General features: G+C 40.4%; 1 protein-coding gene across 1 annotated transcript; it reads right to left on the reverse strand.

Moving 5' to 3' along the window:
- Nucleotides 1-276: 276 nt before the first annotated feature.
- Nucleotides 277-6,653, reverse strand: klhl38b (kelch-like family member 38b). The gene is made up of 5 exons (XM_061945003.1): nucleotides 6,549-6,653; nucleotides 3,262-4,482; nucleotides 3,055-3,196; nucleotides 2,865-2,970; nucleotides 277-979 (listed from the first exon to the last, which is right to left on the reverse strand). Exons 2-5 carry the CDS (start codon nucleotides 4,479-4,481, stop codon nucleotides 690-692), a joined length of 1,758 nt encoding a protein of 585 aa, XP_061800987.1. The 5' UTR covers nucleotide 4,482; nucleotides 6,549-6,653; the 3' UTR covers nucleotides 277-689.
- Between the last annotated feature and the right edge of the window lie 20,074 nt (nucleotides 6,654-26,727).

Raw genomic sequence — 26,727 nt, forward strand, 5'->3', positions numbered from 1 at the left:
CACGATAACCGGAATAGGACATTTTCATATTGTTACATCCCTACTTCTAAAGGTTGAAAACGTAGTCTTTGTCAAATCAGACTGGGATACAGTACTAACAAATGTGTATAACCTAAAATATATTTACTTTACTTTATTATCTCTTACATATAACAAAATATGATTGTATATATTAACGTTGCGTACATGTAAAGATAGTTTGAAAATGATGCTTCAAAACAAAATGATTGTTCCTCAAATTGTGTCGTTAGTTTTCATTGTTTGTGTGTGTGTGTGTGTGTGTGTGTGTGTGTGTGTGTGTGTGTGTGTGTGTGTGTGTGTGTGTGTGTGTGTGTGTGTGTGTCTTGAAAGTGAAAGTCTTACATCAGTCCACATGGGCATTTATTACCCAGAGTGGCATAGGGGGCATCAAAAGACTGGTTTCGCCCTGAGCGCGTTGATATCAGAGCCACTTACTTTGGGTATACTAGTTTTCTCCCATTGGAGAAATTGTCCATAGGGGTGAATTGAGGGTGAATGGTTGTTTCAAAATGTGTTTTATATGAGTTAATAGTGACCAGTCCAGTTCATCTGGGATAGGCGCTCAAAATTGAAATGGAAAACACACAAACCCCCTAATATTAGTTCATTAGTTCCACATTAAATCAACCGTTGACATTCAAATAACTGTTATTATGAATCACTCTCAACTATGAGTGATCCAATGTCTGTGAGACACATGTCACAGTAAGAGAGCCGTGGTCGAAGAGTTTATATGGTAGAGTCCCCTCGGATGTCCAAGTGTCTGTCTTTGGGTCATAACACTCAAAATTGTCTGAGTCCTCAATAACATCATGGCCATTGATGTAACGCCCTCCAGTGATGTAAAGTTTGTTGTTGAGAACCGTAGCAGAATGGTGCATCCTCCTCTCCTTCAGGCTGGCACACTTGATGAAGCGGTTGGCCTTGGTATCGTACGCAATCATTCTCCTGGTGTATCCTGAGACACAGGAGACGTGTTTGTGAAACATTCAACTTATATCTAATTGGAATAATCAAGAACAACATAATTTCATGCCATTTTAAAGGATCGAGAAACTGTTTCTATTGGGCATTGTACTTGTTTTCAAGCTGTTTTTACTGAAACATTTTAGACGTTGTTTTTATGTGAATATATGTAAGTGATTTATTTTAATTGTGGTGTGTGACTGTTGCTGTTTTCTGTTGTTTTTATACAGTATGTGTTTAACTTTGTTTTTGCTGCCCTCTTGGCCAGGTCACTCTTGGAAAAGAGATTTTAATCTAAGTGAGTTTTTACTTGGTTACATAAAGGATATTGATTGTTCGAACATACTCCAAAGGACATACTTGTTGAGAAACACATATGAATAACCTGAGAATTTACATTTTTAGCAAGACAATTTTGGACAATTCAATGCCTTCAATGTTTGAAAGTTAGCAAAAGACCCATTTCTGAGCAAAAAAAGGAAGGACGAGAGCAATCTAGTACTATAGTAGACTTTCTAGTACTGGACAAGAGCTATATATAGTACTATGCAAGGGCTAGAGAGTACTATACTAGCACTATCTAGTACTACACTAGAGCTATATAGGACCGGACAAGAGCCATCTAGTACTGGACAAGAGCTATATAGTATTATGCTAGGGCTAGACAGTACAATACAAGCACTAGCTAGTACTACACTACAGCTAACTAGGACCGGACAAGAGATATCTAGTACTGGACAAGAGCTATCTAGTACTATACAAGGGCTATCTAGTACTATCTCAGCACTAGATAGTACTATACAAGTGCTATCTAGTACTGCACTAGAACTATCTAGGACCGGACAAGGGCCATGTAGTACAGGACAAGTGCTATATAGCACTATCTCAGAGCTAGATAGTACTTTACAGGTGCTATCTAGTACTACACTACAGCTATCTAGGACCGGACAAGGGCTATCTAGTACTGGACAAGGTCTATCTAGTACTATACAAGTGCTATTTACCTAGTACTGGACAGGAGCTATCTGAATGCTCGAGAGAATATTCAGTGCTAGATAGTTTTAGTACTAATGTACTAAATAACTTTAGTGTAAATATTCGCTCTAATTGGAGACTCTGAGAGAGAAATTTTTTAAGTGCAAAAATTATGACTAAAGTGGTGAAGCTGTATTTTCATTTTCTTTTTAATGTCATTGACATATAAGTTAAGAAAAATATGTATTTTTATTTATAAAGATTTAGTTTATTTATTTTAGCACTGCGTAATTGTATGTGCATTTATTTCTCATCAGTCCCCTCTTATGCGTGATATTGGTTTAGTACTTATTTTTCTAATCAGCCTGACCAAAGATTTTAATGTGTTAAATTAATAATTCTATTTTTGATTAACACACGCGGGGGGTGCTGTCGCCTATCTCAGCTGCATTCGGGCGGTAGGCAGAGTACACCACAATATTTAATAAAATAAAGAGAAGTGATTCATAGAAGTTTGGACGAAGTTGGTATATTTTACTTCTGCTTTACAGTGATAAACAAATGTCACAGGTATCTCTAGCTTTTCTTTCATGGTGACATAGTAAAACCGTAAATACTATGGTATTTTATGCTGTAGTCATTTTTTTAGGTAATATTTAACAAAGTGATGCAGAGTTTAGGAATGGTTCTGAGGTACACATTATTAACTGTTATACAAGTCCTAAGTGCAGTAAGGTGAGGTCAGACTTAATACTTGTACTCTCCTAAACAGATGGAGAAATAATTATATATGGTCATTGCTGTAACAACATATCTAATAATGGCTGGGAACAGTCATAGTACCGTGCATTCCTTTGTATTTGAGTATATTACCAAATTTGGGATTGTGTAGATGCCAGTACCTCCAATAACGTAGATGTTTTCATCCATCACAACAGCAGGAGCGGACACGTTCTTTACTGTTCTGTTCTCCATCTTACACCACATGTTCCTGGCAATGTGATACACCTGCATATATCAAATAGACTGAATGACTAAAACCTATAAACAACAAACATTAACAATTCTATGCTGATAGTAATGTAGTATTACCTGAATGATTCGGACCGGGTTGTGCTTGGCGTCTTCCCCACCAAACATGTAGATCCTCTGGTTGGTGGCGGCCACTGCAGGGTGCAGAACAGCCTCGGGCATGGGGGCCATTGACTCCCACTGGTTGAACATGCTGTTGTATCTGAGACATCGTAAAAGGTCAAGTTATACATACTGCGCCACATATTTTCTCTTGTCTTATGTCACCTTTCCACGCTGTCGGCCAGCCGTCTATCAGACCCGAGTCCCCCAAGGACGAAGATGAAGTGGAGGTAGGAGACACTCTGGTGGGCGAAACGGGGCTCCAGCATCGGCTCAGCCACCCGCCACTGGTTGGTTTTGAGAGATAGGGTATAGACAGTTTTGCTGACTTGGCTGTGTTTTGTGTTGGTGCTCAGGCCTCCGATAACATACATCACACTGTGCAGAGCCACGTAGGAAGCTTTGTACAGTCGGACAGGCAGCTTGGACAAACACTGCCACTTCTGGCTCCTCTCATCAAATACTATAGCGTCCCTTGAGGTCTGCTCATTGTTTTTCCTCCCTCCCACCACAACAAGAGTGTCACGGTAGGTGCAGCGCCTCGGTGCAACCCAAACAGGCTTCAAGTCACCCGCAAAGTCACCCACATATTTTGTGCTGACAGAAAACATGAGGCGTCGCACCGAATCGATGATTTCAACACAGAGGGTAGAGGACTGAATCAGAGGGTCATTGGCGATAAATTGGAACAAGTAGGTGGGGTGGATGTAGCGGAGACGCACTTTCTTGAAAAGGTCACTGATGGCGCCACGTCTGGATAAAGGATCATAATGGATCCAAGCTACAAGAGTCTCAAATACCTGCTCCTCCTCCGCACAAAGGCTGTCATCCTCCAGGTAGCCCATAAGCTCTGGTAAAGACAGCTCGCGCAGATCCTCCGAAACAGACACATCGGAGAAGCTCTTCACGGCCATCTCCTTTGCCTTGTGTCTCAAAGTGTTGCAGTTCAAGATATCAGAAAGCCTTACCATGCTCAAGCAGTTCTCCGGGCTCAGCTGCTGTTGTAAAAAACTGGAGCAGGCCTCAAAAAGCCGGCCGTACTGCAGCATGGAGGCTGCCTGCATGAAAGGCAGCACGTTATCCATGCTGATACAAGCCAGCCCGGTGTAGACGTAGTCGATGATGCTGCTCAGGACGGCCGACGTGAGACCCTTCAGGTTGATCCGGTGCTGATGCCTTTCCACAAAGTTGTTGCAGAACATTGCCCTGAAGTAAGGGCTGCTGGACACCAGGACATTGCGATGGCAAGGGATCTCGATGTTTTCGGAACAGAGTAGCACGTCTGTCAGAAGCGTATCCTGTCTCAGGCTGTTGAGCTGCAGGAGAAGGTTGGATGACTGCTCTTTGTCTTTGTAGTGGAACACGTCCAATGCTGATCGGTCCATTCTGAGGAGAGAAACGTTACGCATTCACTCATCAATCCCCAAACCATTATTTATCAACAATGAGTCTCACTGACATGAATACAGCAGGTTTAAATGTCCGGTTTCGTTGTCAGCTTTGCTGTTTGCGCCGATCTAATCTTTTGGATGACAACTCGTCTGAGAACTCGGTCACCTGTGTTACTATATTTATATAATTGTCATGTGGTCTGTGTTGTGTGTGCTTCATGTGGCTCTTGTTGCTTTGTTTTGAAGTGTGATGAATTCAGCTGCAATTTTGTTTTGTTACCAGGAATGAGCAATCAAATACATTTTCTTTAGCAACAGTTAGAATAGCAAAAATAATCTATCAATTTGTGGACTTTTTCTTTGTTATATATTTATTTTATATGATATTCATATCCTTATTAGAAATGACAAAAATTACTGTATGTTTCAAACCAGGTGTGTCAAAAGTGTGGCCCACAGCTTATGGGTTGGTGGCGCCGCTGCATATTGTCGAAATACAAAAAGACGTAATATAATGAGAAAATCGGAAATGTTTATACTAACAAGTAATAATATGGTTCGTCACATATAACGCTGAATATAAGGCTGACGCAAAGTTTTTTTCTTGAAATATTTGTACAAATTTTTTTCTTGAAAGTTTTTAGCATTTAAAAGAATATATATATATATATATATATATATATATATATATATATATATATATATATATATATATATATATATATATATATATATATATATCCATCCATCCATTTTCTACCGCTTATTCCCATTGGGGTCGCGGGGGGGCGCTGGAGCCTATCTCAGCTACAATCGGGCGGAAGGCGGGGTACACCCTGGACAAGTCGCCACCTCATCGCAGGGCCAACACAGATAGACAGACAACATATATATATATATATATATATATATATATATATACATATATATATACAGTGTAGGCCAAAAGTTTGGACAAACCTTCTCATTTCAATGTGTTTTCTTTATTTTCATGACTATTTACATTTTGGATTGTCACTGAAGGCATCAAAACCATTTTACGTGGCTACCACTTAAAGCTCATCGAGAGAATGCCAAGAGTCTGAAAAGCCTTAATCAGAGCAAAGGGTGGCTATTTTAAAGAAACTAGAATATAAAACATGTTTTCAGTTATTTCACTTTTTTTTGTTAAGTACATAACCCCACATGTGTTCATTCATAGTTGTAATGCCTTCAGTGACAATCTACACTGTAAATAGTCATGAAAATAAAGAAAACGCATTGAATGAGATGGTGTGTCCAAACCTTTGGCCTGTACTGTATGTATATATATATATATATATATATATATATATATATATATATATATATATATATATATATATATATATATATATCGATTAACCGAACAAAAATCAATATATCACTCGATGACTAAAATAATCGATATTTGCAGCCCCACTTCTTTACATTGCAAAAATTGTTGACTGGGATAAAAAATAGCAACTCTACTGGTTGCCGGAAAATAATGCACTCAATTGTTCTTCAGTTGTTGTTAAGACACAATAAATATCATTTTCACACAGTTTATAGATACATATAAATATATAGATATACAGTAGATAGAACAAACAGTAATATGCGCGTTAATTTAAGTCCACTTGCAAAATCTAATGCAAACTGTCGCATGTACAAAGATAACAATGATTATTTTATTTTTTTATTTTTTTTATTCGTTGAACAATATGTTTCTTATTGCGGTTGTAGTTTAAAAGAAGTGCACTGCATCATACTAAGGGGTGTTTCTAATATTTAGCCTCTCTCATGTAGCTAAATTGGTGATCATAATACTGTACAGTATAAGAACAATTTGCCTAATATAATGCACAACGACCACAATACTAAAAACTGACAGTGTCCATAAAAATGTAACAATATACGTAACAAGAAATATTTTGCATAAACCATTTGTAGTGATAACAACTGATATTTATGTATTTGACATGTAGGTCAACATGTGCAATGCTTTTCATCACATAGTCTCGGATCTTATTCTATGCAGGTTGTACTGCAGTGGCTTACCTTTTCCTGTCTCTATACGCTTTCTGGAGGGTCTCGCAACTTGTTTGCCACAAGCACTCAGCAGAAAAAATGAATCCTTGACATTTTCTTGCACTTCCTCCCTCTTTTCTCTGGTGTTGCTGCTGTGTGACTCTATGATCCAAAGGGGGCCGTCTCTCTTTGTAGGAGCACACCGCATGCTGCTTGTTGTTATGATCTCTTTCCACGAGGCCTCTGTGTACATTCCTGCACTAAAAATAGGCCCAGCTTGGCAACATGAGCACAAACTCACATGTGACACGAGGGAGAGCTTTCTCGGTATCCACCAGACTCCATCATTGCGTGGTCTGCGTCACGACCGTGACACTGATTATCGATAACGCTAACTTTGTTGACGTCTTTGCAGAAGCTCAAACACAGGCCTGCATGCTCGCAAAAGGAACGGGCTGTGCTGGCGGTGACTACTCGTGTCACACAAGTCATTTAAAAAGCCATTAAAAATATTTATATTGGCAGCAGAAGTGGATAGAAGTTGAAGTCATAGAAGTGTAATCATGTCATCAAAGTGTTCATGAACATTCATTCTCTGGAAACAGATCAGATCAGTTACTAAAAACTAATAATCACACAGCCAAGAAACATAATTCCCTATTTGACCCTATGATTGCAGGTTGTCTCATTGCACATCCTCCCTAATGGTGACAGTTTGGACACACCGTCGTGGAGAATAAAAACACAGAGGCCTTCCAGCAAAACGACTTGAACCATATTTTCTTCAAAGTGAACCTAACAGTGAGGTCATGGATTACTAGACAACACAGCACCATCTAGTGTGTGGATGTAGCACACCATCCACTTCATGAGCTGCAGAATATTTTGGCTTTGACTTTTGCTGGATTTGTCAGCATTTTACTTTGAAAAGTTGTATTTTTGAAATTCAAATTGGAAGTGGAATCCAGTTTTCTTGTCAAGTTTGCCTATACATGTCAACAGTATATGCAGTCGTGGTCAAAAGTTTACATACACTTGTAAAGAACATAATGTTGTGGCTGTCTTAAATTTCCAATAATTTTTACAACTCTTATTTTTTTGGAGCACATACTTGTTTGTCACAAAAAACATTCTTGAAGTTTGTTTATTTTATGAATTTATTATGGGTCTACTGAAAATGTGACCAAATCTGCTGGGTCAAAAGTATACATACAGCAATGTTAATATTTGGTTACATATCCCTTGGCAAGTTTCACTGCAATAAGGCGCTTTTGGTAGCCATCCACAAGCTACTGGCAAGCTTCTGGTTGAATTTTTGACCACTCCTCTTGACAAAATTGGTGCAGTTCAGCTAAATGTGTTGGTTTCCTGACATGGACTTGTTTCTTCAGCATTGTCCACATGTTTAAATCAGGACTTTGGGAAGGCCATTCTAAAACCTTAATTTTAGCCTGATTTAGCCATTCCTTGACCACTTTGTGTTTGGGGTCATTGTCCTGTTGGAACACTGAACTGCGCCCAAGACCCAACATCCAGGCTGATGATTTTAGGTTGTCCTGAAGAATTTGGAGGTAATCCTCCTTTTTCATTGTCCCATTTACTTAGTTCCATTTGCAGCAAAACAGGCCAAGAGCATAATACTACCTTCACCATGCTTGACGGTAGGTCTGGTGTTCCTGGGATTAAAGGTCTCATCTTTTCTCCTCCAAACATCCATCCATCCATCCATTTTCCACCACTTGTCCCTTTTTGGGGTCGCATATTGCTGGGTATTGTGGCAAAACAGCTGATTTTTTGTTTCATCTGACCACAGAACTTTCCTCCAGAAGGTCTTATCTTTGTCCATGTGATGTCAGATGAAACAATGTATAGCATTCAATTGGACACCTCATTTGATATCTACCTCAGTGTTGATCCCACTGGCTGGACATATTTACATTTATACTCTTAGGTTTGGATGGAATACACTTTTATTCAACCCACATTGGGGAAATAGATTGCCGTGTAATATTTACAACAGCATAAAACAAAAACAAATATAGAATAAAATTGGAAAAAGTAATACAAATGATGGAGGCAAAAATGACAATAACAAACAAACTTCTATAGCTGTGTTTGATTTAATATTTTCATATTAAAATCTGATTTGTGAGAGGGAACTTTATTGTCATACTAGTACTCATGAGATGGCACGAAATGTTGTAGCTGAGGAACCAGATTTAGCCCAATGAGTACCACATGAACCATATAATGTACATAATAATGTAGGTAGAATAGGATATAAACAGAGTAGGCTATACATAGCTTCGGTTAATAGGAATACATTATAGGTGGAATAAATAGAACAATTAAATAGATTGTGATTTTTAAGTGCAAATGCAAAAACAATGACAGCAAACCAAAACAAATAAAAGCCCAGTTCAGCACAGTTAGGACACATGTTGCAAGTTTAGTGTTGCTTGTGTGGGTAGGGGAGTGGTGGGTGGGTAGGTGTCCATTGCTACAGAGCACCATCGAAGTTCAGCAGTTTAACAGCTTCCGATGATCCTACTCATCCGTTCTACAGCAGGGGTGTCAAACTCATTTTAGATCGGGGGCCACATGGAGAAAAATCTACTCCCAAGTAGGCCGGGCTGGCAAAAATTACGGCACGATAACTTAAAAATAAAGACAACTTCAGATTGTTTTTTTTGTTTAAAAATAGAACAAGCATATTCTGAAAATGTACAAATCATAATGTAGTTGTTGTTGTTTTTTACACTTACATGTTGCGGTTAATAGTATTCTATCTTTATTAGTCGTTATTTATACTTTCTGAATAAATTATGTGATAGTGTTCATCAGTCAACTCATTGGTGTTGATTTTCAATCTAACATGATCAAAAAATAATATCAAAATCAAATTACACGATGTTGTTTATGGAGTTTGCTAATTTTCCTCAACTGGTGCACTAACATCATGTGGTTTATTTTATTTTTTCACATAAGTAACATAATCTACAAAGACACAAATAATTGCTATTGCAACATCTAGTGGACACATTTAAAACAGTGGTTTCTTTCATTCAAAAATTTCGGCTAATTTGTATCGATCAATGTCTGACAATTTGACTCTGAGTTTGTTGAGTCAAGCTCCTCCAAATCAAATCTTCAAAAAGTCGACTATTCTAACACAACCCTAATAACATCCATTTTGCACACCAAAAAGGTTCCACTATGAACAAGTTACAGCATCTGTGTGTCATAGGAAGGAATCCGGTCTTGAGGAAAGTGAAGTACAATTGTTAGCAAAAGTTTGGGTCTGACTCAGTCCCGACATCATGGGCGACAGAGTCAGCCGTACTCGCCCTGGTCTGGAAGATGTTTATTAATTTTTTTTTTACATCGAAGTAGGAAAAAAATAGGACAATATTTAACCAAAACAAAGGCATGTTGACCAAGGCCAAACACAATTAGCTGACCATTTAGTTAAGTAAAAAAAAAAAAGAGCCGAAAAGGTTTACAGTAACGACATCCAATCATATTTAATGTTGTCTTGTCGATGGGTGGGACACGTTTTGAGTTTATCCGATCACAGCTCTACAATGTCGTACATTAAAAGAGGGGTGTGGGTTAGTCACCAATGACAATGCCAATCAAATTATTTTCCTCTTCAGAAGAGGAAGTCAGTAGTCCTCGCCAAAAACAAAATGTGTGGCTTTAACATTTTCCACCCGTACTATGTGTATAACTGGGGTAAAGTGAAGAGAACTTATTTGATTTTAACTGCTATGATGCCATCAGCAGCAGTCGTGACATCACAACTGTAAGTGAAATCCATTGTACCCGCTAGATCGCTAAACCTTCACTGCTGGGGCTTCATCTGTCCACAACTGATTACTACATACAAACACTTATCGTTATTGTAATGATATGTGTTTAAAATGATTTAAGCATTTATCATGTCCAAAAAAATTAAAGAGTTGGCCATTTCTATGGTATTAATGAGATTGTACAGGACTATTATTGATTTGATTTGATGTGCTAAAACCTCTTTCTTATTTAGAAGAGACATACAATATTAACTGTTTTTTAATGCACATAAAAAAACAATTATAGTGGATGTATTCATTAAATTACTGTATTCTTGCCAGCCAAAAAGTGATTCAATGTAATACTTTGACACATCTCATCTGTGCATAAATTATTAGTTTATCCCAAGAGATAATAATGATAATAATGTACATACTGTACTGTTTACGTGTTGAAAAGCTAAAAACTACCCCAAATGACAACGTATGTTTGCCAAAGTAACATTTTGATATTGACACATCTCATCTGAACATCTTCTAAGGGCAGTCTAGTAATTTATGCACAGATGAGAAGAGTCAATATCAAAATATTAATTTTAATACATTTTTGACAGGCAAGAATGTATTGATTTAATTAATACATTCAAACACTTTACAGTCATTTATTATGCGCTTGGACAAAGATCAGTTAAGCCTACTGAAACCCACTACTACCGACCACGCAGTCTGATAGTTTATATATCAATGATGAAATCTTAACATTGCAACACATGCCAATACGGCCGGGTTAGCTTACTAAAGTGCAATTTTAAATTTCGCGCCGAAATATCCTGCTGAAAACATTTCTGTATGATGACGCCTGCGCGTGACGTCACGGATTGTAGAGGACATTCTGGGACAGCATGATGGCCAGCTATTAAGTCGTCTGTTTTCATCGCAAAATTCCACAGTATTCTGGACATCTGTGTTGGTGAATCTTTTGCAATTTGTTCAATGAACAATGGATACAGCAAAGAAGAAAGCTGTAGGTGGGAAGCGGTGTATTGCGGCCGGCTGCAGCAACACAAACACAGCCGGTGTTTCATTGTTTACATTCCCAAAAGATGACAGTCAAGCTTTACCATTGGCCTGTGGAGAACTGGGACAACAGAGACTTTGTATGTCGCTTTTAAACAAGAAGTAGGTTTTAGCACATCAACATCAGATCCATAACAGTCTCTTTTCATTAATACCATAGAAATGACCAGCTCTTTCATTTTTTTGGGCACGATAAAGGCTTAAATAAATTCAAACACATATTATTACAATAACCACAATTATAAAGTGTTTGTCTTACAAGTAGTAATTAGTTGTGGACAGACGAAGTACCAGCAGTGCAGCTTCAGCACACATTGGGAATCAATTTTTGGCAGGTGCCCCCCTGAAATGTTTTTCTGCCAGGTCTTAACTGACTTAAACATGGAGTTTGCTGCCTCAGTATAAAAAACAAACAAAAAAATAACATATTGTATATGTCTTACATGTACATTATATTACTGAAAAACAAGCATTTTTTATGGCGATCACAAAAAGTAATGGAAACACAACATTTAAGTCACTCGGAAAATTTTAGGCCATGACTGCAAAATGAAGTGCACAACTTGGGAGCAACCAGTAGAGGTGCTGTTGAGTGAATTTCTACTCGTTTGCCATATAAAGAAGAACAACATGAGTGCAGGCAGCACGGTGGACCAGGGGTTAGTGCATGTGCCTCACAATACGAAGGTCCTGAGTTCAATCCCGGGCTCGGGATCTTTGTGTGTGGAGTTTGCATGTTCTCCCCGTGACTGCGTGGGTTCCCTCCGGGTACTCCGGCTTCCTCCCACCTCCAAAGACATGCACCTGGGGATAGGTTGATTGGCAACACTAAATATGCCCTAGTGTGTGAATGTGAGTGTGAATGTTGTCTGTCTATCTGTGTTGGCCCTGCGATGAGGTGGCAACTTGTCCAGGGTGTACCCCGCCTTCCGCCCGATTGTAGCTGAGATAGGCTACAGCAATCCCCGCCACCCCGAAAGGGACAAGCGGTAGAAAATGGAAAACATGAGTGCATCCTTAAAAACCTTGGCTGTGGCACAACAGGAAGTTTTTTCTTAACTTTTGACTTTGACTTTATTTGCATAAATAACAAAATAAAGCACAAGCAAACAATTCATAGATCATCACAATTTGAAATGAGTCCGAAAAGGAGTAAGAAGAAGCAGATGCTATCCCGGTTATACCCCACTTACTCTCCTTAGATAATTACCATAATGATCTCACTCACTCATTATCCCGCCCCACAATCATTCACTCACCCACCCAATTATTCAGTGACCTTAAGAACATTCAGAGAGAAATATATATATATATATATTTTTCTATTCGGGCTCCAGTACTATGGAATGCCCTCCCGGTAACAATTAGAGATGCTACCTCAGTAGAAGCATTTAAGTCCCATCTTAAAACTCATTTGTATACTCTAGCCTTTAAATAGCCCCCCTGTTAGACCAGTTGATCTGCCGTTTCTTTTCTTTTCTCCTCTGCTCCCCTTTTCCTTGGGGGGGGGGGGGCACAGGTCCGGTGGCCATGGATGAAGTGCTGGCTGTCCAGAGTCGGGACCCAGGGTGGACCGCTCGCCTGTGCATCGGCTGGGAACATCTCTGCGCTGCTGACCCGTCTCCGCTCGGGATGGTGTCCTGCTGGCCCCACTATGGACTGGACTCTTACTATTATGTTGGATCCACTATGGACTGGACTCTCACAATATTATGTCAGACCCACTCGACATCCATTGCTTTCGGTCTCCCCCAGAGGGGGGGGGTTACCCACATATGCGGTCCTCTCCAAGGTTTCTCATAGTCATTCACATCGACGTCCCACTGGGGTGAGTTTTTCCTTGCCCGTATGTGGGCTTTGTACCGAGGATGTCGTTGTGGCTTGTGCAGCCCTTTGAGACACTTGTGATTTAGGGCTATATAAATAAAGACTGATTGATTGATTGATTGATATATATATATTTTAAATGACCATTCTTTAATTACTAAAAGTTAACGTTTGCCAGTAAAGCTCATCCTGACTACTACTCGTCCTCATGATAGTGTTGCCTTTCTATCAGTGCTGCCCCACAAGTTGTATTTGTACTATTTCCTCCTTACAGAACTGACATGCTTTATGTCCCTGATAAAACTCTTTGACTTTATCTTTTAATTCAATGCCGTCCTCTTCTTGCTCTCCTGAGATAAATGTGAAGTGTTCTTGTTTTGTCACTCTGTCATGTCTGTTTAGATGTCTCTTCTTCACGCCCGGCCACCAATTCTACGCTTGACTTAGTTTGTTGACTCTTACAGCCCTGACAAGTCTTACTTCCAGCACAGAGTCGGTCGACACATACTGTCACACCAGATCATCACAAAATGTATCTTTTCACTTCAGCAGTAAATGCCAGTTCTGTAAATAGAGTTACAGTTGGCTCTGAATGTACATTTATTTTGCATCTGGATCACCATGATAAGTACAACTGGAGGAGAGGAATATTTTAATGATGCATTCGCTCAAGGGCAACAATATTGTTGTTATCCACTAGGTGTCAGGGCAAAGTTAAATATATCTGCTGACCTTCACTATGTTGAACTCTGTAGTCATATAAAGCACATTAAAAGCAAATTCATGATGCCATGACGACATCAGAAACTTGCTGAAAAAGTCTAATATTTTAAAACTGATTAAAAAAAAGAGATACGCTGAGATGTCTTTGATGCACAGCAGTTCAAATTTAACAGTAAAGTAATTAAAGCATCAGTTTATATATTTTCCTCCCAACATTCACACAAATGCACACTAAAATACATGCTAATATTTCTATTTACAGTTCACACAGTGTGAAGAAAATATATCGATGCAAAATTCCATTAGCCCAAATGTTTATCTAAGCCAGAATAATGATGCACAAAAATTAATTAAATGTTATGCTTCAATTTGAAGCAAATATTTGAGTTCGAAGGATCCCCGCCATTAGTATTACATCTGATCATACTCCCGAGCATGAGCTTATACTCACTGATAGACATCACTTTGTTTTTCTAACCATGGGAAGGAAGGAAGCGAGTTTTAAGAACAGTGCTAAGAAGAAGAAGCAGATTATATTCATTGAAATAAAGAAATAAATCATCAAAGAGTGTCGGCAACTTGGTGTAAGTATTTGGAGCGTATATCACTGCTAGTGTGGGACCCGTGATTTAGTTTAGTTTAGTTTATTATTTCTTCCGTCAGTGATCAACAAAATAAACAAAAAGTTTTACATTCATAAATTGACAATTTTACAGACCGGAAGGGTTTAGGCTGAAGTTGAGCACTTATTTCACCTAACCCTATAAACCAGGGGTCCCCAAACTTTTTGACTCGGGGGCCGCATTGGGTTAAAAAATTTTGGCCGGGGGCCAGTTTTTATATATATATATATATATATATGTGTGTGTGTGTATATATACATATATACATTGTCTTCATAATCCGTTTTGTCATTTAACATCAATTAACAACATCTAACATCAACATTTAACATTGTCAAGTTATCGATGGGAAAATTCATTTTTAGACAATATGCGATGAGGTGACGACTTGTCCAGGGTGTACGCCGCCTTCCGCCCGATTGTAGCTGAGATAGGCTCCAGCGCCCCCGCGACCCCAAAGGGAATAAGCGGTAGAAAATGGATGGATGGATGGATGATTTGCCTGAGCGGCGAGGAGACACGGAGAGTAACAAGCGGTAGAAAATGGATTAGAAAGGAAAGATAAAAAAATAAATAAATAAAAATAAAAAAATTTTTTAACTTGGGACTTCCCGTGGGCCGGATTTTGGATGCTGGGGGGCCGGATCCGGCCCGCGGGCCGTAGTTTGGGGACCCCTGCTATAAACAATCTCAAATACAAGATGAGTTTCATAGAAATGTGAAATTTCCTTTACACAATGTATTATAAATACACTTTGTACACAACATAAACACTGTTCAAATATATACACAGTAAAGACATAGACAAACATTTGGGAAATATCCCTGTACACGTGTTGGTTAAACATTTGTACCAATAATATACTATATACAAACACTTATACTTTCTTTTTTATTTATATCCCACATTTAGTTTAGTAAATTAACATTGATCATAGAATTAACTACTGGTGTTGATTCAAGACTGATATATTTTTCAAAGACATTAGTTTTAAAGGTTTTATTAAATATGTGAATGGATCTGGAACATTTTAAGGAATCATCCAAGCTGTTCCACAGATGAACCCCCCTGACATAAACACATCTACTTTTTAAGCTAGTTCTTATGTTTTTGATAGACTACGTGGGTTCACTATACTTAAAAGGTAACATTAATGCTCTCGACCCATGTTTATTTATATTTGTGCAATTATTGATCAAATGTACTGTTTATGCAAAGAGATTCCAGAAATATACCAGTGGCTAATCACTGAAAAACAGTTGATAAAGTTTAGAAAGGCACCTGAGACCCTCGGAACAGGGGTCCTGCAATATTCAGTTCACAATGTGCGGCCTTTGTTGTCACATGATAGTGTAACAGTGTGTGTGCGCTGTGTGTTGCAGGTAAGGAAGTGTGTCCAAATAATATTTCCAACTTGTAAGACTGGTAGTAAACATGTCTATATGTGTATGAGCCCATGAGCAATGTTGGTGTAATATTAAATTGGGATTTTCACGTAAATGATGAACGTGTAGGAACACAAGCTAAGTGGCAGTTTACGCACCATTGGTCAATAATATACCCTGTATATCAGGGGTCACCAACACGGTGCCCGCAGGCACCAGGTAGCCCGTAAGGGCCAGATGAGTAGCCCGCTGGCCTGTTCTAAATATAGCTCAAATAGCAGCACTTACCAGTGAGCTGCCTCTATTTTTTAAATTGTATTTATTTACTAGCAAGCTGGTCTCGCTTTGCTCGACATTTTTAATTCTAAGAGAGACAAAACTCAAATAGAATTTGAAAATCCAAGAAAATATTTTAAAGACTTGGTCTTCACTAACTGACAAAGAAACAGATAACAGATTTGGTGTCCAGTTCAAAGTGTGACATGATTTATTTAAAAATTTGAGAGTTGACTTTTGTATTTTACATGAGTTATTATTTTTACAAACATGGTGCAAAGTAATTCATGATTTGTTAAAAAAAAATGTTAGTGGCTAGCTAGTTAAAATGGGATATTGTGATTTCACAAGACTGTCTCAGAAGTGATAATTTGAAAATGTTCAATTTGAAAATGTGCACTTAGAGAAAATATAAAAATAAAGTGTTGCATATTGATATTTATCTGTTTCTATATATATTTATTGTGAGAAATCATTAAGATGATCAGTGTTTCCACAAAGATAAATATCATTAATTATTAATAATAACATAGAGTTAAAGGTAAATTGAGCAAATTGGCTATTTCTGGCAATTTATTTAAGTGTGTATCAAACTGGTAGCCCTTCGCATTAATCGGTACCCAAGAAGTAGCTCTTGGTTTCAAAAAGGATGGTGACCCCTGCTGTATATTGTATAAAGTGCAATATTACATATTTTGGAAGTTGGTACCGTAAGCGGAAGTTTGTGTGTAACAAGTGACGGTGGGACGTGAAGTCTCATGCCTTATCTTCAGTTCACAAGATGCAGCCTTTATCGTCACAGGCGCTGATGTGCTGTATGTTGCAGTAAAGAAGCTAACTTTTCAAAATCTTGCATGCCTCAATTGATTTATGTCCATGTGTGCAACACTAGTCTGCACCATACCGAAGCAGAATGAGTCCAACACCAGCTAAGGGTGTTAAAATATGATCCAAACATATTTGAAATGGCGGACATTTATCCATAAAAGAATAGAAAAGCTGCTGATGGTGTGTTTGCCGGTGAAGCAGCTGGAAGGAGATACTGGAGAAGTCCACTCTCAAAACTATGAATGAACACATAGACCCAATAATTAAACTCCAAAAAGGGTCATTAGAATAATACACAAAGTGTGCTACTATGAACATACCAATCCATTATTTATAAGTTCTAACGTGTTAAAATGTTCAGATATTGTGTTTTTAAAAACAATGGAAATGATGTTTCGAGTAAAGAACAACAGCCTTCCAGCTTGAATTCTTAGGTTATTTCAATTAAGAGGAGAAAACTATAAATATTAATTTTTGAAATAGATAAAGCAAGAACTAATATTAAATACAAATGTATTTCAGTTTTAGGAGTTAAATGGTGGAACAAGCTCAGTGATGAGCTGAAGACATGTACTTCTTTGTTAAGGTTTAAGAAAACATTGAAAGGTGAAATCATTGAAAATTATAAAATATAGTAACAATTACTTTCATCCCATTGATTTTGATTTTTTTTTTAACGTTGATGTTCCAGGTAATCTTATTTTCAGTGAATGTTTAGGATGGGCAAATATAAGCTTTGGCTTCAGCCTATTCCTTTTTCGGTCAAACTTTTTCTTTAATTTTCTTTTCCTTTTGTGTGTAAATGTGTATGATTGTTAAATATGTATAGTCTGTACTCTTAAACTGGTCACACAAAATGGTTAATGATTGATGGTTGATTATATGACCGAAATAAACTTATTTCATTCATTCATTCATGTGGAGTTATGTACTCAACAAAAAAAAGGTGAAATAACTGAAAACATGTTGTAGCTGAGATAGGCTCCAGCGCCCCCCGCGACCCCAAAGGGAATAAGCGGTAGAAAATGGATGGATGGATGTTTTATATTCTAGTTTCTTCAAAATAGCCACCCTTTGCTCTGATTACTGCTTTTCACACCCTTGGCATTCTCTCGACGAGCTTCAAGAGGTAGTCACCTGAAATGGTTTTCACTTCACAGGTGTGCCTTATCAGGGTTGATTAGTGGATTGTCTTGCTTTATCAATGGGGTTGGGACAATCAGTTGTGTTGTGAATGAGAAGGTGTGTCCAAACTTTTGGCCTGTGTAACCGGTGGTCTTTTCCTCTCTGCGTTGTGTGGCTTTTATGAAACACGACCGACACCATGGATTGTTCAGCTGCACTTTACTGATAAAACACAAAATACAATTGTTGTCAATACATTTTTGACGTCGTCGAGTCCCTACACAAAATACAATACAGAACAAGAAAGTGAACTGAATTTCTTAACATGACATTTTCTGTCGTCGCATGGACGCCTACCTCTCCCGTTATGGTGGACAAAAGGGAAGTTGGAAGGCGTGTCCAACGCATATATAAAGACAGGTGTCACAGTAATTATTGCAGTAGGAGGGACAACGAGACAATGGTTCCACATTGACAAAACATCGAACAATATTCAGGTATTTACATGTAACTTACACATTTTGTGTAATTATAACAATAATAAAGCATTATAAAATACATTATTTACAAGACATAATTGACCCTGTTACACCTGTACTGTGTATATATATATATATATATATATATATATATATATATATATATATATATATATATATATATATATATATTAACATTTATTTATTTAGAAATCGATTTTGGAGTTTTTTAAATCGATTAAGAATCATTACAAATAAGAATCGCAATTCATTCGAAAATTATATCAATCAAATCAAAGTTTCATATCAAAGTTTATTTTTATAGCCCTTAATCACAAGTGTCTCAAAGGGCTGCGCAAGCCACAACGACATCCTCCCCCAGGCGACCGGTGCAATGGATGTAGTTAATAATGTGAGAAATAAATACTGTACATTATTATTACATCATGAAACTACTGTACTTTTTTGTAGTACATTATTTTATATTGTTTTTATACAATTGTTATCTAAAACAGTGGTTCTCAACCTTTTTTCAGTGATGTACCCCCTGTGAATTTTTTTTTAATTCAATACCCCCTAATCAGAGCAAAGCATTTTTGGTTGAAAAAAAGAGATAAAGAAATTAAATACAGCACTATGTCATCAGTTTCTGATTTATTAAATTGTATAACAGTGCAAAATATTGCTCATTTGTAGTGGTCTTTCTTGAACTATTTGGGAAAAAAAGATAGGTTTTTATTTATATTTATAAAGGATTTTTGAATTGTTGCTATTTTTAGAATATTTAAAAAAAAAAATCTCACGTACCCCTTGGCATACCTTCAAGTACCCCCAGGGGTACGTGTACCCCCATTTGAGAACCACTGATCTAAAAGATGAAAGCACCAATTAAATGGATTTTAATTCATTTTCTATGAGAGAGGTTGATTTGTGATGCAAGTGTTTTGAGTTTTGTCACAGAACCAATCTAGCTTGCAAGTTGAGCTATCACTGTAATCTAATACTTTATATTTGAATGCGCAAGCAATCTTAAAATACTATAATCTATTACGCAATAAGACGAAAATACATTTCTAATACACACAATCATTATCACACGGGCTCATCTCATAGTCTCAGTACATTTACATGCACAAAAAAAATGATTGCATGAATTGGCTTGAAACCAGTTTTTCCCAACCCATGTCATCCGTCTGTTTGTGCTCTAAAAATTACAAAGACATGTATTTTAGCCTTCAAGTAAGTAAGTTGAAAAAAGATCCAGTCATCCATCTCGTTAGGGTGATGGGTGAGCTGGAGCCTATCCCAGCAGGGCACCCCCTGGACTAGAAAGAAAACAAATGTAGCACAAATGTGTGTTGGTACATATACTAATGTGTAAACAATAGAAACAGATGGTGAGAATCACCTTTGGGGTGGATAGGAAGTATTGGCCTCGGGCAGAAAGAGATCCACACTGAGCGTTTTAGCGTGGCTTTGATGGAAAGACATTTATGTTGGATCAACAAGTGAGGAGGAGAGACAAGGAGGTTTAAAGGTGGTCTACAGAGACAAAGGCAGTAGTGGGAAAGCATGTGTGTGTGTGTGCATGTGTGTGCACGTGCACACGGAAGAGGTCTTAAAGGGCTTATAGTTAGCTGCTTAAAATTCTTTTGACATAACCAGCACATGCAAGTTGTGTTATTTTGCTGGGAAAACAGTGTTTGGTGGTGCATGCTTCATTTTGTCTTTCAGTGGTCACATCACCACAGCCTACATTTATGTCTTCTCTAAAAACACACAGTCTCCGTGTGAGTGCTCACAGGTGGACATTTGGGTACCTCTGTGTGTGTGCGTGTGCGGGTGCGGGTGCGTGTGTGTGTGTGTGTGTGTGTGTGTGTGTGTGTGTGTGTGTGTGTGTGTGTGTGTGTGTGTGTGTGTGTGTGTATGTGTGTTTGCAGCCCATATTGATATTCCTGCTGCAGCACGGTCTGAAGCTGATGTGTTTAAAGTGTCAGGCCGGAGCAGGCAGCCAGGTGCATCGAGGTACAGACGAGAGAGAGACGGGTTAAGTTAGGTAGAAAATACAATCTAGAGTGAAAGACAGAGGGCATGAAAGGGAGCACAGATGAAGACACACACATGTAGACAGAGATAGTGGAAAGTGTTCCAGAGAGGGGTAACTGAGAGAAAGACTAACTTTTGTCCTTCTGTGCTCAGGCTGACAAGCAGAGGAAATGTTACTTTGGAGTTTGTGTAAATAACACACTGGAACAGACACAATCTATACTTTGATGCTGGGGGACTTCCAAGTTGTCATTTTAAGAACATGTTTTTCACGTAGCATAAAATGAAGGGGCGTGCGGTCAGCTGAGGCAAATAAAAAACAAAGCTGTCACACGATTACAATATTTAATCGCGATAATCGCAGTTAGTTCATAGTTAACTCAAGATGAATCAAAATGATTAATTGCATATAGATATCATTTGTCATCGTTAATAGGACAGATAATTTGCGCTACAGGGGCTGTCTGTGGATTGTGACTTTGTCATTGACCCTATAGGCACATTATTTAAAAAAAAACACCAGCAAAAACTTATAAAACAGCAAGAAGCACAATGAGAAAAAAAACTAAATGTCAGCCAATAATAAAAACAAAAAATAAAAAGTTTAATACAACTATATATATGTATACGTCAGGTCAGGAAAAAATACAGAGGCTATATCATCCCTGCAAGCCTGTTTCGCAGGTTTCCTGAATCCTGCAAAAGGGAAACCGGCAAAAGAGGCTTGTAGGGATGATATAGCCTCTGTGTTTTTTCCGCTCTACCCCGGTATTGAGCACTGTATAACGGATAAACCACAGAAACCTCGACTATATATATATATATATATATATATATATATATATATATATATATATATATATATATATATATATAAACATGGTTGACGCAGGGGTAAATCTTGCTTCGGTTTTTGGCTAAGATCAGGGATCTTGGGCTCAAAAAGGTTGGTGACCACTGCTGTAGACGCTACAGCCTGTTTAATGTTTTTTAATGTAAGTGTGACATAATTATTTGTGATCATCGAACAATAAATATGGAAAAGAGACGCTGTGGGTTCATTATTAGAGAGTCTCTTGTAGTACTCTGACTCGTCACACTGGGATGTGGGGGTGATCGTGAGCTAGCAGATGTTGCTACTATGTTTTACCAACAAGGAAGCCAGTGTTTGTTTTGGTTGTTTTTTTTGTCAGATTAGCATCTGACATGTTCTAATGCTCTGCTGAATGAATGAATGAGGCTGCCATTATGGAAGATTAAAAATCCAAGATCAAATACTTCTCTTCTTCTCTTTAAGACAAAATGGAGATGATCACACAAAGTACATTTTCATGGAGGATATAAAATAAATATGGTACAAGCTAAGAAAGATTTACATTTTTTTATTTCATGTTATCAAAGCAAATAAATGAGACCAAGAAGTATTTGATTATGTTTTAATGAAGGTGAATTATTCTAAGCCTGTTTCGCAAGTTGATATAGCCTCTTGTGTTTTTTCCTGACCTAACGTATATTCCGCTCTACCCCAGTATTGAGCACTGTATAACGGATAGACCACAGAAACCTTGACTATAATAATATATATATATATATATATATATATATATATATATATATATATATATATATATATATATATATATATATATATGTATGTGTGGGAAAAAATCACAAGACTATTTCATCTCTACAGGCCTGTTTCATGAGGGGGGGTACCCTCAATCGTCAGGAGATTTTAATGGGAGCATTCGCATATATATATATATATATATATATATATATATATCCATCCATCTATCCATCCGGATAGACCACAGAAACCTTGACTATAATAATAATAATATATATATATATATATATATATATATATATATATATATATATATATATATATATATATATATATATATATATATATATATCCATTTTCTACCGCTTGTCCCTTTCGGGGTCGCGGGGGGCGCTGGGGCCTATCTCAGCTGCATTCGGGCGGAAGGGGGTGTACACCCTGGACAAGTCGCTACCTCATCACAGGGCCAACACAGATAGACAGACAACATTCACTGTTACGGCTCAGGCTCCTGCCAACGCCGCTCATCCGTCTGTGCGCACCTCGGGACACGCCCACGGGTGCGCACATCCAGGGACGCGCCGCGCGCGTCTCCGCCCTGCTGCAGCCACCAGCTGCAATCACTCGCTGGCAATCTGCACACCTGCGACTGATCAGAGCGAGATCAATAAAGGACCAGTGGACCCAAGGATCGTCGCGGGAACTTAGTCTTTCTCATGGTGTACCGTAAGCCTTATGCGCTCTTACTATATTCGTGTTTCCTCTCCGTGCCTTGATTTGTCCCTTGTCTTCTCCCGTGTCCCCGCAGTACCCTCCGTCGCCTGCGTCTCAATTTCCCCTGGATCTCCCTCTGGACTCCGACTGCTTCCTTCGTTCCTCGACCTCTTGCTCGCCCCTGGATTCTGACGCCTCGCTCTCGCCCCTGATCAGCTGCCTGCCCCCTGGACTTCCGCGTATCTCGTTCAACACGTTGGTAACACTCACTTCAGTTAAATTCTACACATAGTCTTACACCATTCCCTTTTGTATTCTAGTTCACACTCCATTTCCTTAGTTTAGTAATATTGTTTATTATTATTTATATATATATATATATGTTGACTATATATATATATAATAAATAATTGTATATACCGCCCCCTGGTGTCTGTTTGCCGTCACCCCCTCTCAGTAAACACAACAGTAAGTTCCCGCCAAAATTATTAAAGGACCTGACGGCACAGTTCCTTAGCCCCGCCCCCAGTGACTTTAGTTCCGCCCCCTGTGATTTTTTTTTTTCTTTTTTTCTGCCTCTTGTCCCATTCACCATGTCTTTTTCTTTTTTTCGCTCCACACCGGAGGAGTTTTCTTGTCCTGCCAAACTGTCATGGAAAGGCATGTTTAGCAGTGATGTGAGCAAGGAGGAATTTACCCGTCGCCTGGACACCCTCCTCCCACCCATAGTGACTGTTCCTCAGCCAGAGAGAAGCGTCTGGCATCCGCTTTCGGAGAGGGGGGGTAGTACTGGTGGCTGTGCTGATGGGGTGGCGCAGCTGCACCAAGACAGGCTACCCTCTGCCAGACTAATTCCACCTGTCTTCCGCTTTTCCCAGCCGCAACCACCTGTCCCCGAGCTAGCGTCTGAGCTAGCACCTGTCCCCGAGCTAGCACTTGTCCCCGAGCTAGCGTCCGAGCTAGCACTTGTCCCCGAGCTAGCGTCAGAGCTAACACCAGTTCCTCGGCTAGCGTCAGAGCTAGCACCTGTCCCTCGGCTAGCGTCAGAGCTAGCACCTGTCCCCGAGCTAGCGTCCGAGCTAGCACCTGTCCCTCGGCTAGCGTCCGAGCTAGCACCTGTCCCTTGGCTAGCGTCCGAGCTAGCACCTGTCTCTCGGCTAGCGTCCGAGCTAGCACCTGTCCCTCGGCTAGCGTCCGAGCTAGCACCTGTCCCTCGGCTAGCGTCCGAGCTAGCACCTGTCCCTCGGCTAGCGTCCGAACTAGCACCTGTCCCTCGGCTAGCGTCCGAGCTAGCACCTGTCCCTCGGCTAGCGTCCGAGCTAGCACCAGCCCCTCGGCTAGCGTCCGAGCTAGCACCAGCCCCTCGGCTAGCCTCCGAGCTAACACCAGCCCCTCGGCTAGCCTCCGAGCTAGCACCAGCCCCTCGGCTAGCCTCCGAGCTAGCACCAGCCCCTCGGCTAGCGTCCGAGCTAGCACCAGCCCCTCGGCTAGCCTCCGAGCTAGCACCAACCCCTCGGCTAGTCTCCGAGCTAGCACCAGTCCCCAGGCTGGCCCCCACGTCTCCACCAGCTCCCAGGCTGGCCCCCACGTCTCCACCAGCTCCCAGGCTGGCCCCCACGTCTCCACCAGCTCCCAGGCTGGCCCCCACGTCTCCACCAGCTCCCAGGCTGGCCCCCGCGTCTCCACCAGCTCCCAGGCTGGCCTCGACTCCAGCACCTCGGCCTGCTCCGCCGACTCCAGCACCTCGGCCTGCTCCGCCGACTCCAGCACCTCGGCCTGCTCCGCCGACTCCAGCACCTCGGCCTGCTCCGCCGACTCCAGCACCTCGGCCTGCTCCGCCGACTCCAGCACCTCGGCCTGCTCCGCCGACTTCAGCACCTCGGCCAGCTCCTCAGCTGCCCTCCTCGTCTCCGGCTTTGACGTCCGCCGCTTCCACGCCTTTGACGTCTGCCGCTTCCACGGCGCCGATGACGTCTGCCGCTTCCACGGCGCCGATGACGTCTGCCGCTTCCACGGCGCCGATGACGTCTGCCGCTTCCACGGCGCCGATGACGTCTGCCGCTTCCACGCCGCCGATGACGTCTGCCGCTTCCACGCCGCCGATGACGTCTGCCGCTTCCACGCCGCCGATGACGTCTTCCTCCACGCCTGCCTCGCCGATGACGTCTTCCTCCACGCCTGCCTCGCCGATGACGTCTTCCTCCACGCCGCCGCCGACGTCATATCCTCGTTTCCGGCGAGACGCACCATGGCGCCAATCACGTCCGCCTTCCCGACGGCCAAGATGGTGGCCGTCCCTTGGTCGCCCGCCTCGCCGGCTTCAGCGGCGTTCTTCTCGCCGCCGCCATCAGACTCGTCCTCGGTGGATTCGGGGACACTGGGGCCGGCGACCCACCACCAGTTCTCCCCTCCACCCTCCCTTGTTTCGTGAGTATGTTGGACATCTGGAATCTGTCCATAGGGGGGGGGATACTGTTACGGCTCAGGCTCCTGCCAACGCCGCTCATCCGTCTGTGCGCACCTCGGGACACGCCCACGGGTGCGCACATCCAGGGACGCGCCGCGCGCGTCTCCGCCCTGCTGCAGCCACCAGCTGCAATCACTCGCTGGCAATCTGCACACCTGCGACTGATCAGAGCGAGATCAATAAAGGACCAGTGGACCCAAGGATCGTCGCGGGAACTTAGTCTTTCTCATGGTGTACCGTAAGCCTTATGCGCTCTTACTATATTCGTGTTTCCTCTCCGTGCCTTGATTTGTCCCTTGTCTTCTCCCGTGTCCCCGCAGTACCCTCCGTCGCCTGCGTCTCAATTTCCCCTGGATCTCCCTCTGGACTCCGACTGCTTCCTTCGTTCCTCGACCTCTTGCTCGCCCCTGGATTCTGACGCCTCGCTCTCGCCCCTGATCAGCTGCCTGCCCCCTGGACTTCCGCGTATCTCGTTCAACACGTTGGTGACACTCACTTCAGTTAAATTCTACACATAGTCTTACACCATTCCCTTTTGTATTCTAGTTCACACTCCATTTCCTTAGTTTAGTAATATTGTTTATTATTATTTATATATATATATATATGTTGACTATATATATATATATAATAAATAATTGTATATACCGCCCCCTGGTGTCTGTTTGCCGTCACCCCCTCTCAGTAAACACAACATTCACACTCACATTCACACACTAGGGCCAATTTAGTGTTACCAATCAACCTATCCCCAGGTGCATGTCTTTGAAGGTGGTATTAACAGTTAATACCGAATATGGATTCAAGTAAAAAAAACAACAACAAAAAACTCCAAAGGCATCAATACCTGACCTATAACTTATATGATGTATAATACATTATTTCCTTCCTATGTAGACTGTCATCATAATTCCTTCATGTACACAGTAAAAATAAGCTAATAACCCTACTCACACTTCAAAGATGCCTGACAGACACATGCAACGTGGTACTATGGTTTTAGGTATTAAGACTTTCCAAAAGGTCTTACAAAAAACAAAGTATTTTTTCCCCATATTAAATAATAGATAGGATTAATACATCCAATTTCAGTAAACCCTTGTTTATCGCTGTTAGTCTGACTCTACTAAATTTCTGCAAAGTAGGGAATTATTCATTATAAAACAAAATATTTTCATAGCTATCAAAAACTGTTTACAACCTTCTAAATAAGGCTTTGAACATTATGAGAACCCTTTAGACATGAATTAACCCCCACATAGTCACCAATACACTTG

Source organism: Nerophis lumbriciformis, linkage group LG04 (genome assembly GCF_033978685.3).
Source record: "Nerophis lumbriciformis linkage group LG04, RoL_Nlum_v2.1, whole genome shotgun sequence".
Lineage (NCBI taxonomy): Eukaryota > Metazoa > Chordata > Actinopteri > Syngnathiformes > Syngnathidae > Nerophis > Nerophis lumbriciformis.

Excerpts from the sequence above, each read along its gene's own strand:
- klhl38b (XM_061945003.1), bottom strand. The coding sequence starts at position 4,481 with ATGGACCGATCAGCATTGGACGTGTTCCACTACAAAGACAAAGAGCAG. Across the intron at positions 2,971-3,054 it reads ACCCGGTCCGAATCATTCAG|GTGTATCACATTGCCAGGAA; the intron begins GTAATACTACAT and ends TGATATATGCAG. Across the intron at positions 980-2,864 it reads AAACATCTACGTTATTGGAG|GATACACCAGGAGAATGATT; the intron begins GTACTGGCATCT and ends CCTGTGTCTCAG.